The following is a 12,620-nucleotide window of genomic DNA, read 5'->3' on the forward strand; positions in this document are numbered from 1 at the left end:
GAAAAGATTAACTTTATTGCTTTCTGTAAAGCTCCTCATATCTTCAGCTAGCTTATCTATTCCATTAGGCATTGATTTGCCTCACTGAACTAAGCCCTGAGCTGAGCCTCTTTGCCAATAGAAAATTGGACTTCAACAGAAGAGATAATAGCCATAAGCACAAACCTTATACATATGGAAGAGCAATAAATGTTCAAAATGGGGCAAATAATAAAGCTTCCCAACTTGGAAAGTTGTTGAATTCCTAAGACACTATATCTTTCATTATACATTTCTTCTCCCTAATATTAGTGATTGCACAAACTTTAAAACAACAATAATAAAGCTTTTAAAATTAAATTATTTACATACAATTAAACCACTCTGAATTTTATGACAATAGAGTCTGTGCAGATAGTTTGAATTAATTAAATTAAGGTTACATCTACCAATTTACTCCCATCTTCACCAATAAGAGTTGTGTGACTTTTTTTCTTAATAACTATAGATGACATATGTCTATTACAAAACTGGGCTCCTACAGAAGGTATCAATGTTGTCTTGGTCCTCTTCAGTGATTCTGGGTTGGTCACTGTCCATTCAAATATCCTAGTATATACAATTACTATTGGGGACAACATGCCACTGGCTTCAATTTCCCCAACAGGGTGCACTTATGGATTCTCTGTCAGATAACAAGGGTCTTTAGCATATTATCTTGACAATTTCTAAGAAGCTTTAACATAAAAATTTCTCTTAGTCATTTTATAAAGTTGAACCTTAAAATCCAATCAAAATCCCCAGTTTAACATGTACAGAAAAAGACCCTTTCCTCACTCCCTGTATTTGAGAAGATCATACACTACAAGGAGGCTTCTAGGGGGATAGTGTTAAAGTGTTGACTGAAATACTTTTCCTACAAAAACAGTTCAACTGTAGTGCATCTCAATTTCCCAATTCATTTTCCTGTCTAGTTTAAATGCATTGATGCCATCTATCACAAAATAGAAGGCAAATATGTTCCCTCCATCTATTTCTTATCTTGGTGAGGAAATACCTCCTGCTTCTCCAACAAAAGTCACTTTATAACTCCACTGTTGGAGATATTTTCCAAGTCACCTGAAGATGCCATAGGATAATTTTGCATCAGGTTACCACTTGCCTCATGGAACAAGAGATTTTCTTCAAATGACAGGATGATTTGAGGCTATTTTTGTTCCTTCTGTAATTTTTTGTGTCATATCTTTACTAACCCTAATTACCATAATCTCTAGGGCAGCATTAGTTCAGCTCAAACGAGTGAGACATCTTTATATCAATTTTATCAATTAACAAATATAGTAGAAGTCAATTAAAATTAGACATAGAAATATTCACAGCCAGATATCATAATGAAGTAGAAAGAGAAAATAAATAAGTCTTCATATTCTGGGCTTCGTTTAACTTAATGATTCTAGCAAAGCTGAGGCCAAAACAATTTTTTGTCTGTCTTGAAAAGTCCTTTGAATAAAATCATTTATTGTCAAATTATATCAATAATTATTCCCTTCTTATTAGATTTTCTTTTTAGTTTCAATAAAATATCTTTGAGGCACTTAATATTCCCTTGTGATTCTAAGAAGAAACAGGTTCTTTTAAGTATCAATATTTTCCAGAAGATAAGCAAGTAAACCTCACATTTAGTTAAGGAGAATACCAGGACACTGGGATATTTATAAAAAGAGAATTGATTTTAAATACACATGATAATTACTCTATTTTAGGGGGTAGCTCAAAAGAGCTAAAATAATAAACTTGCAAATTGGTACTAAATTTATTTTATTCAACTTACTCTTTTCAATTATTTATGTATAAATATAAAAATAATATGGCATTTGGATATTTCCAAAAGGCTCAAAATATTTCCTTCTCTTGGATGTGCAAAACTATGACAAAGGCAAGAGTATGAGATTTTTCGAATTACAGGCTTAAACTTGGTAGAACTATTTTTGTTTTATGCTTAAAAAGTGTTTCTTGTAGCTCATATTTTAATAACATTTTTCTATGAAAAAGCATCTTTCTGTGACTATATTATTATAGAATGTTATAGTTGTTCTGAAAATGGCATACTGAGTCCTTCGTTCCTTCTTTGGTTGATTTTTGCTTAACTCTTTGGACTTTCTTGAACAGAATCACAATGAGAAAGCAAAGAAGTCTGTTGCTAAAGGAAGAAGCAATATTAAACTTTTGTTTCAACACTGAGTAGGAGTCTTCGACAGCCTCACGTTTTGGCAAGACATTTCTTCTAAACCTGCTGAAAATACATTTTCTTTGGCATGAGAGAGGGATACCAGAAATCAGTGGCAGGAAATACAAGAGATAAGAAAAAGAGTGGAAGAAAATAATATTGAGGTTAAAAAGAAAAGCTGTTTTGGTATATTGAAAGGGCATTACAAGTTTGCTAATATATAAAGGAAATGATTGCTTTCTCTCTTCTTTCACTAACGGATGGGTGTTTTATCTCTTCATTGACAATAAAAGTCAAACTATGGGTATATCAATATCACAAGGGAAATATTAAATGATATTTGTATTTGTATTGTATTAGTCCTTCCAGGCTAATTGCTTTGTCCAAACACATAGTGTAAAAGCAAAGTTCAGGTTAAGGTAGAACTCAAAGCCCTCTGGTTGGAAAAATATGTGAATGTTTGCTCTGAAGCTGAAGTTAAGAGTTAGTAGGTAGAATTTTACTAAGAACCCTATTCAATACAATTAATCTGAAATAGATTTTCCAGTAGAACCATATAGAACTGTCTATTAATTATCAACATGAATATTTGCCCTTTGCAATGTCTGGGCAATAGCAGCCAGAGAAGAAACTTGGGGAACCATGTTCTGATTTGGAATGAACATAGGAAAATGGTAGAAGATGTCATAGGAAATCCTTGGGGAGAAGGAAGGAGATAAAAGTGGAATTACTAAAAGATGGTCAAAGGAACTCACAGTCAGGATCTAAAATAGATCACTCAAATTCATATCAGAAGTGTAACTTTAATCTCTTAAGTTAAAATCCACAAGGCAATAGAGATACATTTAGAAAAGATCTGTTAGGTAGTCAACTAAAAGATTCTCTTATACGGTTAAATCAATTTTTATCTAGTAACAACCACAAGCCATATGATTTCCATCATATTTCATAAGCTATCTTTCTCAGATAAGACCCATACCCTCAGCAATAAATCATAACCAGTAACGCTTTAAAACCTCCATCTCCCTTTTGTTTCAAGAACCGTTAGCCTATAATATGAGGATGGCAACATAATAAGTAACGGGATTTTACTTTGGCAGCAAATACGTGTGTTCATGTGATTCTTACCTGCCCCCCTTTAGGCTGGTATTTGATGTTCTCTGTCGATCCAATTTTGGATTTGACATTCTTCAGGTCTGGCAGTGGTTGGTTGATAAGCCGAAGTTGCTTGGGAGTAGCAGGAGATTTTGGAGGCGTACGTATAATGGCAACTTTCTTCTCACTGGGCACCAAGATGGCAGACTTGGGGGTTCCTGGTGTGTGAGGGGTCCTGGGGTAGCTAGGGGTTCCAGGAGTGCCTGGTGTGCGTGAAGAATAGCTTGGTGGGGTACCAGGAGTGATGGCGGTTGATCCGGGGGTAGTGGGTGTTGAAGTGCCACTTTTTCCTGCTCTGCGAATTGGCTCTGACCCTATATTAACAAACAAAACAGAACCCAAACCACAGTGTCAGAAAGTTCTCCTCGAGACACCCCCCTTCCCATCCATTGTTAGAACTCATAATTCATTAAATTTCTAAAGGGTTTAGAATATTTATGAATGACAGCAATGCTCGAAAAGGTGAGAACCTCCTATTTTTAGGCCCATAAACTGGTGACATTCTTTTGATTCTATCAATGTGAAGATAATACTTGGGTTTTCCTGATTTATTTATTTATTTATCTATCTATCTATTTATTTATTTATTTAGCGGTACGCGGGCCTCTCACTGTTGGGGCCTCTCCCGTTGCGGAGCACAGGCTCCGGACGCGCAGGCTCAGCGGCCATGGCTCACGGGCCCAGCCGCTCCGCGGCATGTGGGATCCTCCCGGACCGGGGCACGAACCCGCGTCCCCTGCATCGGCAGGCGGACTCTCAACCACTGCGCCACCAGGGAAGCCCCTGATTTATACTTAATTCTCATTATGAATGTGTCAAAAGTATTTTCTTCTTGTGTGATCATTTAGGCATATGGACCTGCCTTTAGTTGGAAAAACAGTCTGCACTTAACGTTCTTCGTGGGCTCATATTTACTGAAGAGTCTTTGAATGACATGCAGAACACTTGTTCTTTTGTGTAGTAAGTTTATTCCGAGATCCAGGTGGATACACAACATAAAATTGTATATTTAGATCACATGCTTTTGGCCTGCATAGAAAATTATTTAACTCTAAAAAAAAAAATCTAGTTCTCTCCTTAGAAAAGTGGGATGTTATAAAAATTTATTCACAGTCAATCTTGTACCTGATTGTGTTTGCAAATATTTCCTTTACAAGGAAATATATCTTAGCTCTTATTAGAAAAAACAAAACAATTTCTTTCCTTAGAAAAGTAGGGTGTTGTAGCAATATGTTCACAGTGAATCTTGTGATTGCGTTTTCTCCCATACTTCCATTACTAGTTTGCAGTTTGGAGTCAAATCAATAATCCTTCACTGTCTATTAATAATAAAGATATTGTGAGGTGTATTTCTTTGCCTCAACTTGATGTTAACCTCATTTTATCATTTAACTCATTTCCCCTCATTTTCCTATGCTATGTTTCTCACATTATTTTTTTAATGTGGGTTTAAATGCCATTTCAAATGCTTTTTTGAAAGAATAATGATATAAATGAGGATACACCTTAACAGATTTCAAAGCACTTTTGTGAATACCGAACATTTGATAACCAAACATACACACACGCAGTAGAGGCAGCTCTTATTATGTCTAACTTAACAGTAAGGACATTGAGCTTCATGTACCCAGATGATACTAAATGCTAAGCCAGATATGATATTTAGCTTCTTAACATTTGTTGAACTTTCTCTTAACTCTAAAAATCTTTTGTCTAAAATAATACATTGACTCCAATAATAGAACACTGATTTACATTGTTTACATTTATTATACAAATTCTTTCACTTTTTAAAATATTTTATAGAAGGGCATGATTTTTATTTTTTATTACTGAGTATGTAACTTTGTAAAATCAATGAATCTTCTGGAAATTTTGTAGAGGATAAAGATATAACTCATTAATTTTAAAATCAATGAAGTAAAAGGGATCGTAGAGTCATCTGATGTAATTAATCATCAGTGCAGACAGTTCTTCCTGAGAAAGGAGACAATTAATCTTTGCTTAAATATTTACAAGGAGTGAGCTCAAGAGCGCTTCTGAGAGAATTGTAGTCTGCAGACAAAGTAAATCTACCCATTGGTCTAGACTCAGTCTCCTGGATAACCAGAATAATTTTACTTCCTCTCTCAGTGAACAGTTTTCACATATCAAGGCAAAGTTGCCCCGTGTCCTTTTGGTCTTTTAGTAAAAGGGCATGACATGGGTAGACTATTCAACTGGCAATATGAAATGGGATTTGAGAAGAGTAAAGTGATAAATTAGTGATTTTTATTGCTTTCCACAAATATGACATTTCAAGACCAGGATAATACAACCACATTCAACTTGTCTTTCTGTAGATTCCTGGCTATAACATTTGTTTATGGAGGTTTTGATGTTGGTTTGAGTCAGTCACTATGTCCTGAAATATCTCTTCAGAAATTTATTTCTTCCTCAAATGTATTCTCCATCACGTCATCACTTTTAAATAGCTCAGGTCTTTTGGGGAGAGGGATCATCTCTGTATTATTTGCCGCTCTACCTAACACTGGTGTCTTTTATGGGGCCTGAACACAGCAGGAGCTTAACATATTTTTTTTTAATGGTATGAATTTGATTCAGAATTTATCCAAGTGTGCTGAGGTATTTTTCACTTCATGGAGACCGAGTTAAAGCAATAATCTGGATGTGCATAACAATATTTACTAAAAGAAACATTTGTGTAAAAGTAAGAGTTATTTCTATACCCCCAGAAAATGCCTTTAAGTTTTGAAAAAGTAAAGGAGGAAGGTTCTGTGTTATATCTGGAGAATGAGAAAAAAACACAAGTATTAAGAAGCTCTTAATGCTGCTGTTCAATAGATATGATCAATTTTTATTGTAATAAATTATGTTCTAGTCATCAAAAATGACAAATTTGACTGTTTCTTATTAGTTCTGAAATGGAGAAGATTAAATTAAATTACTAAAACGATTTTAAAAATATTTATGAGTTACTCTCTGACACTATGTTCTTATTTATCTTGTCATCTCTTCAGTGACAATGTCTTTCCCTCCTCTTGGGCTGAATGAACTTCCTGCATAGCACTTTCTTTCAAATCTTTTCAATAGCTGTACAAAATGCTAGAATATTCCTGTGTGCAGTTAAGGAGATGATCGGCAAATGGGAGGAGGCAAACTGCTTGTTCTGCTAACTGTCCCTATGCCTTTTAGCTATTGCTATGTACAGCTAAAATAGACCCTACGTCCTAGATTATCAGAGTATCCTTTATGTTCACTGCCAAATAATACAATGTTGTATGCTTATGAGCATAAGTAAAGGTAAAAAGTCAAGGTAGAATTGGCTCAGAACATAAAAAGCAATTTGTATACAGATACATTTTAAAAGGCAGAGTACAGTGGCTCAAAGATGTGGATTTACGTAAGAAAGTGTCATTTTGCTTCCATGGCAACAAATACAAGCATAATTCAAGGTGTGTTTGGGAAGCACTCGGGCCTTTGTGTTGGCTCAACATCCCTGGGGTAATTGCTGATGCTCAATTCCAACTCCAGGTATTTGGAGTTAAATTCTCTTCTCTGGAGATTACTAACTCTTAAACGTCTTCTTTGCTAGTTCATTTGCCTACTTTACATGTGTTAAGGTGAAAAAGAGTGATTTCAAAGGCCTAGCATGTATTTCAAAGGATGGTAATGCTTCATGAATCCAAACGGTGTGGGACACAATGGCTTTAATTATAATAAACACTTTCACTGTAGGCAAAAAACACTGTTTAAGTGTCATACAAAATAGTCACATTTGAAGTGGGGCAATTATCATTAAATACTTAGAAAATAGGTGGTGAAATCAACTATAATGTGATAGTAGTAGCAATTTCCAACACTTTCGTAATGGATTTTAAATGACAGAAAGGCTATTCTCCAAATGTTTCCACAATTTTGTAATAGTTTTTAAATGACAGGGATACTATTCTCCGAGTGGTTCTACAGAACAGTTCCCTAATACTATTTCTTCTAAATAAATATAGAGAAGACATTAAGAGGACAGGTTGTGAACTTATCAGTGGGCTGAAAACCAAATTCAGCCGCTTACTAGCTGTGTAGTATTGAACAAGTTACTGTCTTTAAAAGGTCAGTTTTCTCATCAGTAGATTTAATGAGGTTATTAATACCTAACCATCAGCATTGTTAATTAAACTGATTGAAAAATGTGTCTTAAGATTTTAGCACATATATGTGATTAATAAATGGTAGTATTTTTGTGGTAATAGAAACACGTTTATGAAAATAATTTAAATTACTAGATAGTCTTGGTAGCAACACAGCACATAAGTGGGTAATGATTGGAACTTTTTTATATTCTTTACATAGACTGTGATAATTGCTGACCATTACATTATGAAATCAAAAGAAACTGAAGCTATTGCACAGAACATGCTATGTTTACAGCCTCATTGGAATGCAAATTCTTACCAAATTGAGCAGGATCCTTAATTTTGATTGTTGATTTTCTAGTTAGATTTTAGGACTTGGAATTCTAATAAAGGTTAAGTTTTTATATTTAAAAAGTCCCTGGACTTCCCTGGTGGTCCAGCGGTTAAGACTCGGAGCTTCCACTGCAGAGAGCACAGGTTCTATCCCTGGTTGGGGAAGTTCGGTACGCCATGCGGTGTGGCCAAAAAAAAAAAAATCCCTGACTATTGGTTTTCTCTACTAATTAGTTCTTTCGAATTTTCTTTTTTACTTTAAACTTCAAGAGAGAATATATATTCTGAAAATGACTTTATTTCAATCCTATTTAAGGGATAATGAGGTAGTATTCCTCCCTCAGTTGTTTTGACTCAAATAATGGTTTTGGACCCATTGATAGCCTGGATCTCTGATTCTTAGGACAAATATAATCTGATTTTAATGCATATTTTATTTGCAAATGTAAAATATAAGTACACTATAAGCTACTCCACTTAAGAGATTTTTAAAAAATGAATGAAAACGAAGCCAAAGCAAAATAAACCTACTAGTGGTCCGCCGTGCAGAAGAGGAGATAGAACTGTTGAGAGAGAAGGAGTTCTCATCTCTGTCTCCTGATACGCCTCGGCGAGGAGGGAGAATGGAGGACGGTCTCGGCAGAGAAGAGCGCTTTTCTGGGCTCTTGGTTACTCCATCCTGGTTGGGGAAAATAAAACGACGTTGGGATCCTGTGAATCTTCGTTTTAATTATGCAAAGTAATTACATTGCTCTGGCTAAGTTTCCTCCTGTATTGATAGATGAATTTCTTTTAATCCACACTACTGACTTTTATATACTTATAAGCATTTCTGCTTCAAAACTTAGAAAGAATTCAGATTTGCCTAGAGGTTTTATAAAAATATATTATTTTGGAGTTAGTGCTAAAAATCGATTGTGAAATTCAAATTCTAAATGATAACATTATGATAAAAATAATATGCTCAAGTAGTCTCCAGGTAATTAATAATTTTAACTGAGAAGTCTTCATCAGCATGATAATGTATTAATCAGAAAGGACTGGCAGAAGAGCACTGCATGTGCAGTATTTAGCAGTGATAACCACCATATACTGTGCACTTACGTGACAGGAATGCTAAGTACTTTACATCCATTTATGATTTAATTTTTACAAAAAATGTTACATGCATTTTAGAGCTGAGGAAACAGCTTTCATCAGTTTATGTAATTTTTTCAAAAATCACTGAGCTGAGAGGTAGCAGAGTTAGTATTAAATCTTGATGTGTCTGATACTGAGCCCAAACTGTCTATTATATTATATATAATATAATTTGGTACAATATTATATATAATATGCCACATGTAACATCATATATAGTATATTTTGTATTTGAAATTTTATTAAATATCAAATAAATAATAAATTAATTATGCATTGTATATCTTACAAAAAGACATTTATTTTTTAATGATTAGACTATTTATAACTATTGAAACACTTAATTTGTACTTGTTTTTAATAAGGTCTATTGATTATATGTCAAACACTTCAGAACTGAAAGTCTTTGCTTTCATACATTTACTGAATTGTGTCCTTCTCCCAAATTATGTTCCTTTCTGCACCTTTGATTGGCTTGCTGCCTTACCTTGTTCCCTGATTCTGAGTATGGTAAACGGTCTGTGGAGCCCGCTGAGGTGGGCTGTATGAATAAACTGTCAGAAAATGTAGCCCTTTTAGTCGTACTAGGGCAGGCTGAGCTGCATCGTGGGGACTTTGTGCTACCCTGTAAGGCAGGAATCTTTGACAAGGTAGAATTCTAGCCATGAAAGAAAACAAACAAAAGCACAAAATAAACCAAACTATGAAGTAAAAGGAAAATTAAAAAAAAACATGTAAACATATAAGAAATTAAATGTCTGCTTTTAATAAGAACACACGATAAATGGTTATAATCAATGATAGAGACGTATATTATGTGAGAACAAGAGATTTTCATTGAACACATCTTTTTAACTGGAACTAACTTAAGAATACACATATAATGAGAATATAGATTAAAATATTATTTATAAATTCTATGTATAAGGTCTCTGATTAAGCCATAAACCTTATAATGATTCCATATTTGGAAAATATCTTGAGAGTCTCTTGGAATTGTTCCTTTAATAAACACAGCCCTTAAATGGTATATATAATCAACATTTTGATCACATTTCAAGAACTTTAGAACAAAGTATATTTAAGGCCTAATAATGGAAAATAGTTCTTTTTTAAGTTGAGAAAATGTATTTTCAGATTATCTACACTGATTTCATCAGAAAATTGCAGATTTTATATATAATGAGTTCATTTTATGAGTCAAATGTATACCAGGGACCAAGTTATATCATAGAATTAATAACATTTTTATGCGGAGACCACAGTTTGTATGATGTGCTATAAATTCTAAAAATGAAAGTCAACACTGACTAGATTGCCCATAAAAATCACAAGACTTATTTCACAGGTGTTGATAATCCCTGGGAAGATTGTCGGCAAGAGCAAGTGTAAGTGGGTTGGACATATATATACAGCTTTTGGAGAAAGCTATGCTGGCATGCCACATGTCTCAGGGGAGACTGTTAAAACTACAGACAAGTATGACAAAGCCGAGGAGGTTTTTATCTTCAAATAATTAATATGATTTAGCCGATACAAAAATAGCAGTTGAAACTAAGATTTTTATCTCAAGTTGTAACCTCCGTAGACACTTCAAAGAGGCATAAGTATTCACAGATTGCACGAATCACTTCTTGTTTTACAGACCCAGCACCTTGAGTGGGAAGTATAACTGGGTCAGCACAAGTCATTCTTTTTTGACTGATGCTACCCACAAATTAGTGAATTTCAAAAGTGTGGAATAGGAAAGAAAAATGGAGTAATTGGATTGCCTCAAATTATGAAAGACATCTACTAATCTCCTGCTAAAAACAAAAACAAAATAAAATGAACAAACAAAAAAAAAAACTCAAATGAAATGAAAGATTATAGGTTAGGTTCACAATAAAGATCAATTGAAAAATCGGAGAGAACTGTTCTGATGGATGTACTGAGTTAATCTTGAGGTTTTAGGAAACACAGGAGGAGGATGAGGTTACAAGGAAAAAGGAGGATTTTAAATGAGAAAAAGTGAGAAAGAATGGTGGTCTAATCTCTCTTCTTCAGAAGGATGAGATGGGCATTTACAAGGAAAAAGGTTAGTTTTGGTGTCAGATGTATATGGTCTCTGTCCAAGTGTAAGCATTGAATGCTAATTCTTGTTGAGTTACTTGAAGACCAACGGACTTGAAAATTTCTGAAAGATTTTGCAAACAATGTAATCTTAAAAATTATTTTCCTACCAAGAGAAAGCTCAGACTTACTTTCCGTATTTGCTCCTAAAGACCTCCACTTTAAAAAAAAATAATAATAACTATTGCTGTTTATTGAATAAGTACTATGTTCTAAGCACTATAGAATGTATTATTTCATAAAATTACTGTACTTAGTATTTACAACTCACTTATGATATAGGAATTTTTACTCCTCCCCTTATTTTTGGAAAATTAAGACACAGGAAGAAAAAGACCATATAGTTAATAAACGTTCAAAACTTGGATCTGGCCTGTTTCATGGCCCTGCTCTTAACCAACACAACCCACTAGTTCCCCATCAGAAACAGAAGGTAAAGAGATACAAATCTTGAAATAGCAGTGTGGTCAAAATAAGGACTAAAATTACCAAAGCGATAAATGGATTCTATTGCTTGCCATAAGTTCAGGACTATGTCTGAAAACATTTATATAATAATCAAATATACATATATTTTTTAATCAACATAAAGTCCCATGGCTTCAATATGATATAAAAGGTTTGGCTGCCATTGAAAATGAATTCCTATTTTTCACAATAAATAAAAAGAAGTCTAAAATTTTATTAGTTTTTAGAAAGCTAAACAAAGAATTGTGATTTACATATCATACATGATGGCTAAGACCCAGAACACTGTGATACATTACTAATTATCATCACTCAAATGATTTGTTGTAATTTTAGGATTCCATGATAAATCTTTTAACTTTTTTACTTCAATAAGAAAGAAGTAAAATACTTTGTGTTGGTTTTGGTCTTTTGAAAGTTTAAAAAACATGATTAATAATACAAAAATAAAATTTGCAAAATAAGAAATATAAAAGATTTATAAACATAGAAGAAGCTAAACATCATTAATACAACCAAATTAAAACAAAATATTTCATCTCCATAACTTGGTAAAAATAGAAAAAGTATAGAGATATCTAGTAATAACGAATACAAGCATGTTCATATACAGCTGGAGGACATCTAAGCTGTAGAACCTTTCTGGAGGACAATTTGACAATATGCAGCAAAAAGTTTAAATGTGGACTTTCTTTTTGAAACAATGATTTTGCTACTAGAATATTATCCTAAGGAAATGCATATGGATACATTCATAGATGTAGCCAAAAAGATTTCTACAGTAATACTGCTAAAATAACAGAAAACTAGTTTGAATGTCAAGTAATGGGAAATTGATTAAGTACATCACTGTAAAAATATAAAATGCAATATTATGTAGTCATTAAAATGATGTACAAGAATGTTTAATGACATGGAAATCTGTTTATTGTTTAATTAAAAAACCGATATGTGGTGTTTCCATCTTTGTTATTAAACCTATAAATGTGTAAAAAAAATTAAGATTTTATGTCAAAATGGTAACTGCAGCATTATCTCCTAGATAAGGAGATAATATAATTTTACTTATTTTT

At 33.5% G+C, this 12,620-nt stretch overlaps 1 protein-coding gene across 37 annotated transcripts in view; it reads right to left on the bottom strand.

Annotated features, from left to right (window-relative positions):
• The window catches only part of MAP2 (microtubule associated protein 2), a 278,232-nt gene that overhangs the window by 18,383 nt on the left and 247,229 nt on the right, over positions 1 to 12,620 (bottom strand). For 20 of the 37 annotated variants that reach the window (XM_067740785.1, XM_067740762.1, XM_067740786.1 and 17 more), the window contains 2 exons: positions 8,359 to 8,506; positions 3,335 to 3,675 (listed from right to left, as the gene is read on the bottom strand). In XM_067740785.1, coding sequence (XP_067596886.1) covers positions 3,335 to 3,675; positions 8,359 to 8,506 — 489 coding nt within the window. Of the gene's footprint in view, positions 1 to 3,334; positions 3,676 to 8,358; positions 8,507 to 9,454; positions 9,626 to 12,620 lie in introns of all 37 variants that reach the window. The other 17 variants (XM_067740750.1, XM_067740749.1, XM_067740755.1 and 14 more) reach the window with 1 other exon arrangement.

Source organism: Pseudorca crassidens, chromosome 6 (assembly GCF_039906515.1).
Source record: "Pseudorca crassidens isolate mPseCra1 chromosome 6, mPseCra1.hap1, whole genome shotgun sequence".
Lineage (NCBI taxonomy): Eukaryota > Metazoa > Chordata > Mammalia > Artiodactyla > Delphinidae > Pseudorca > Pseudorca crassidens.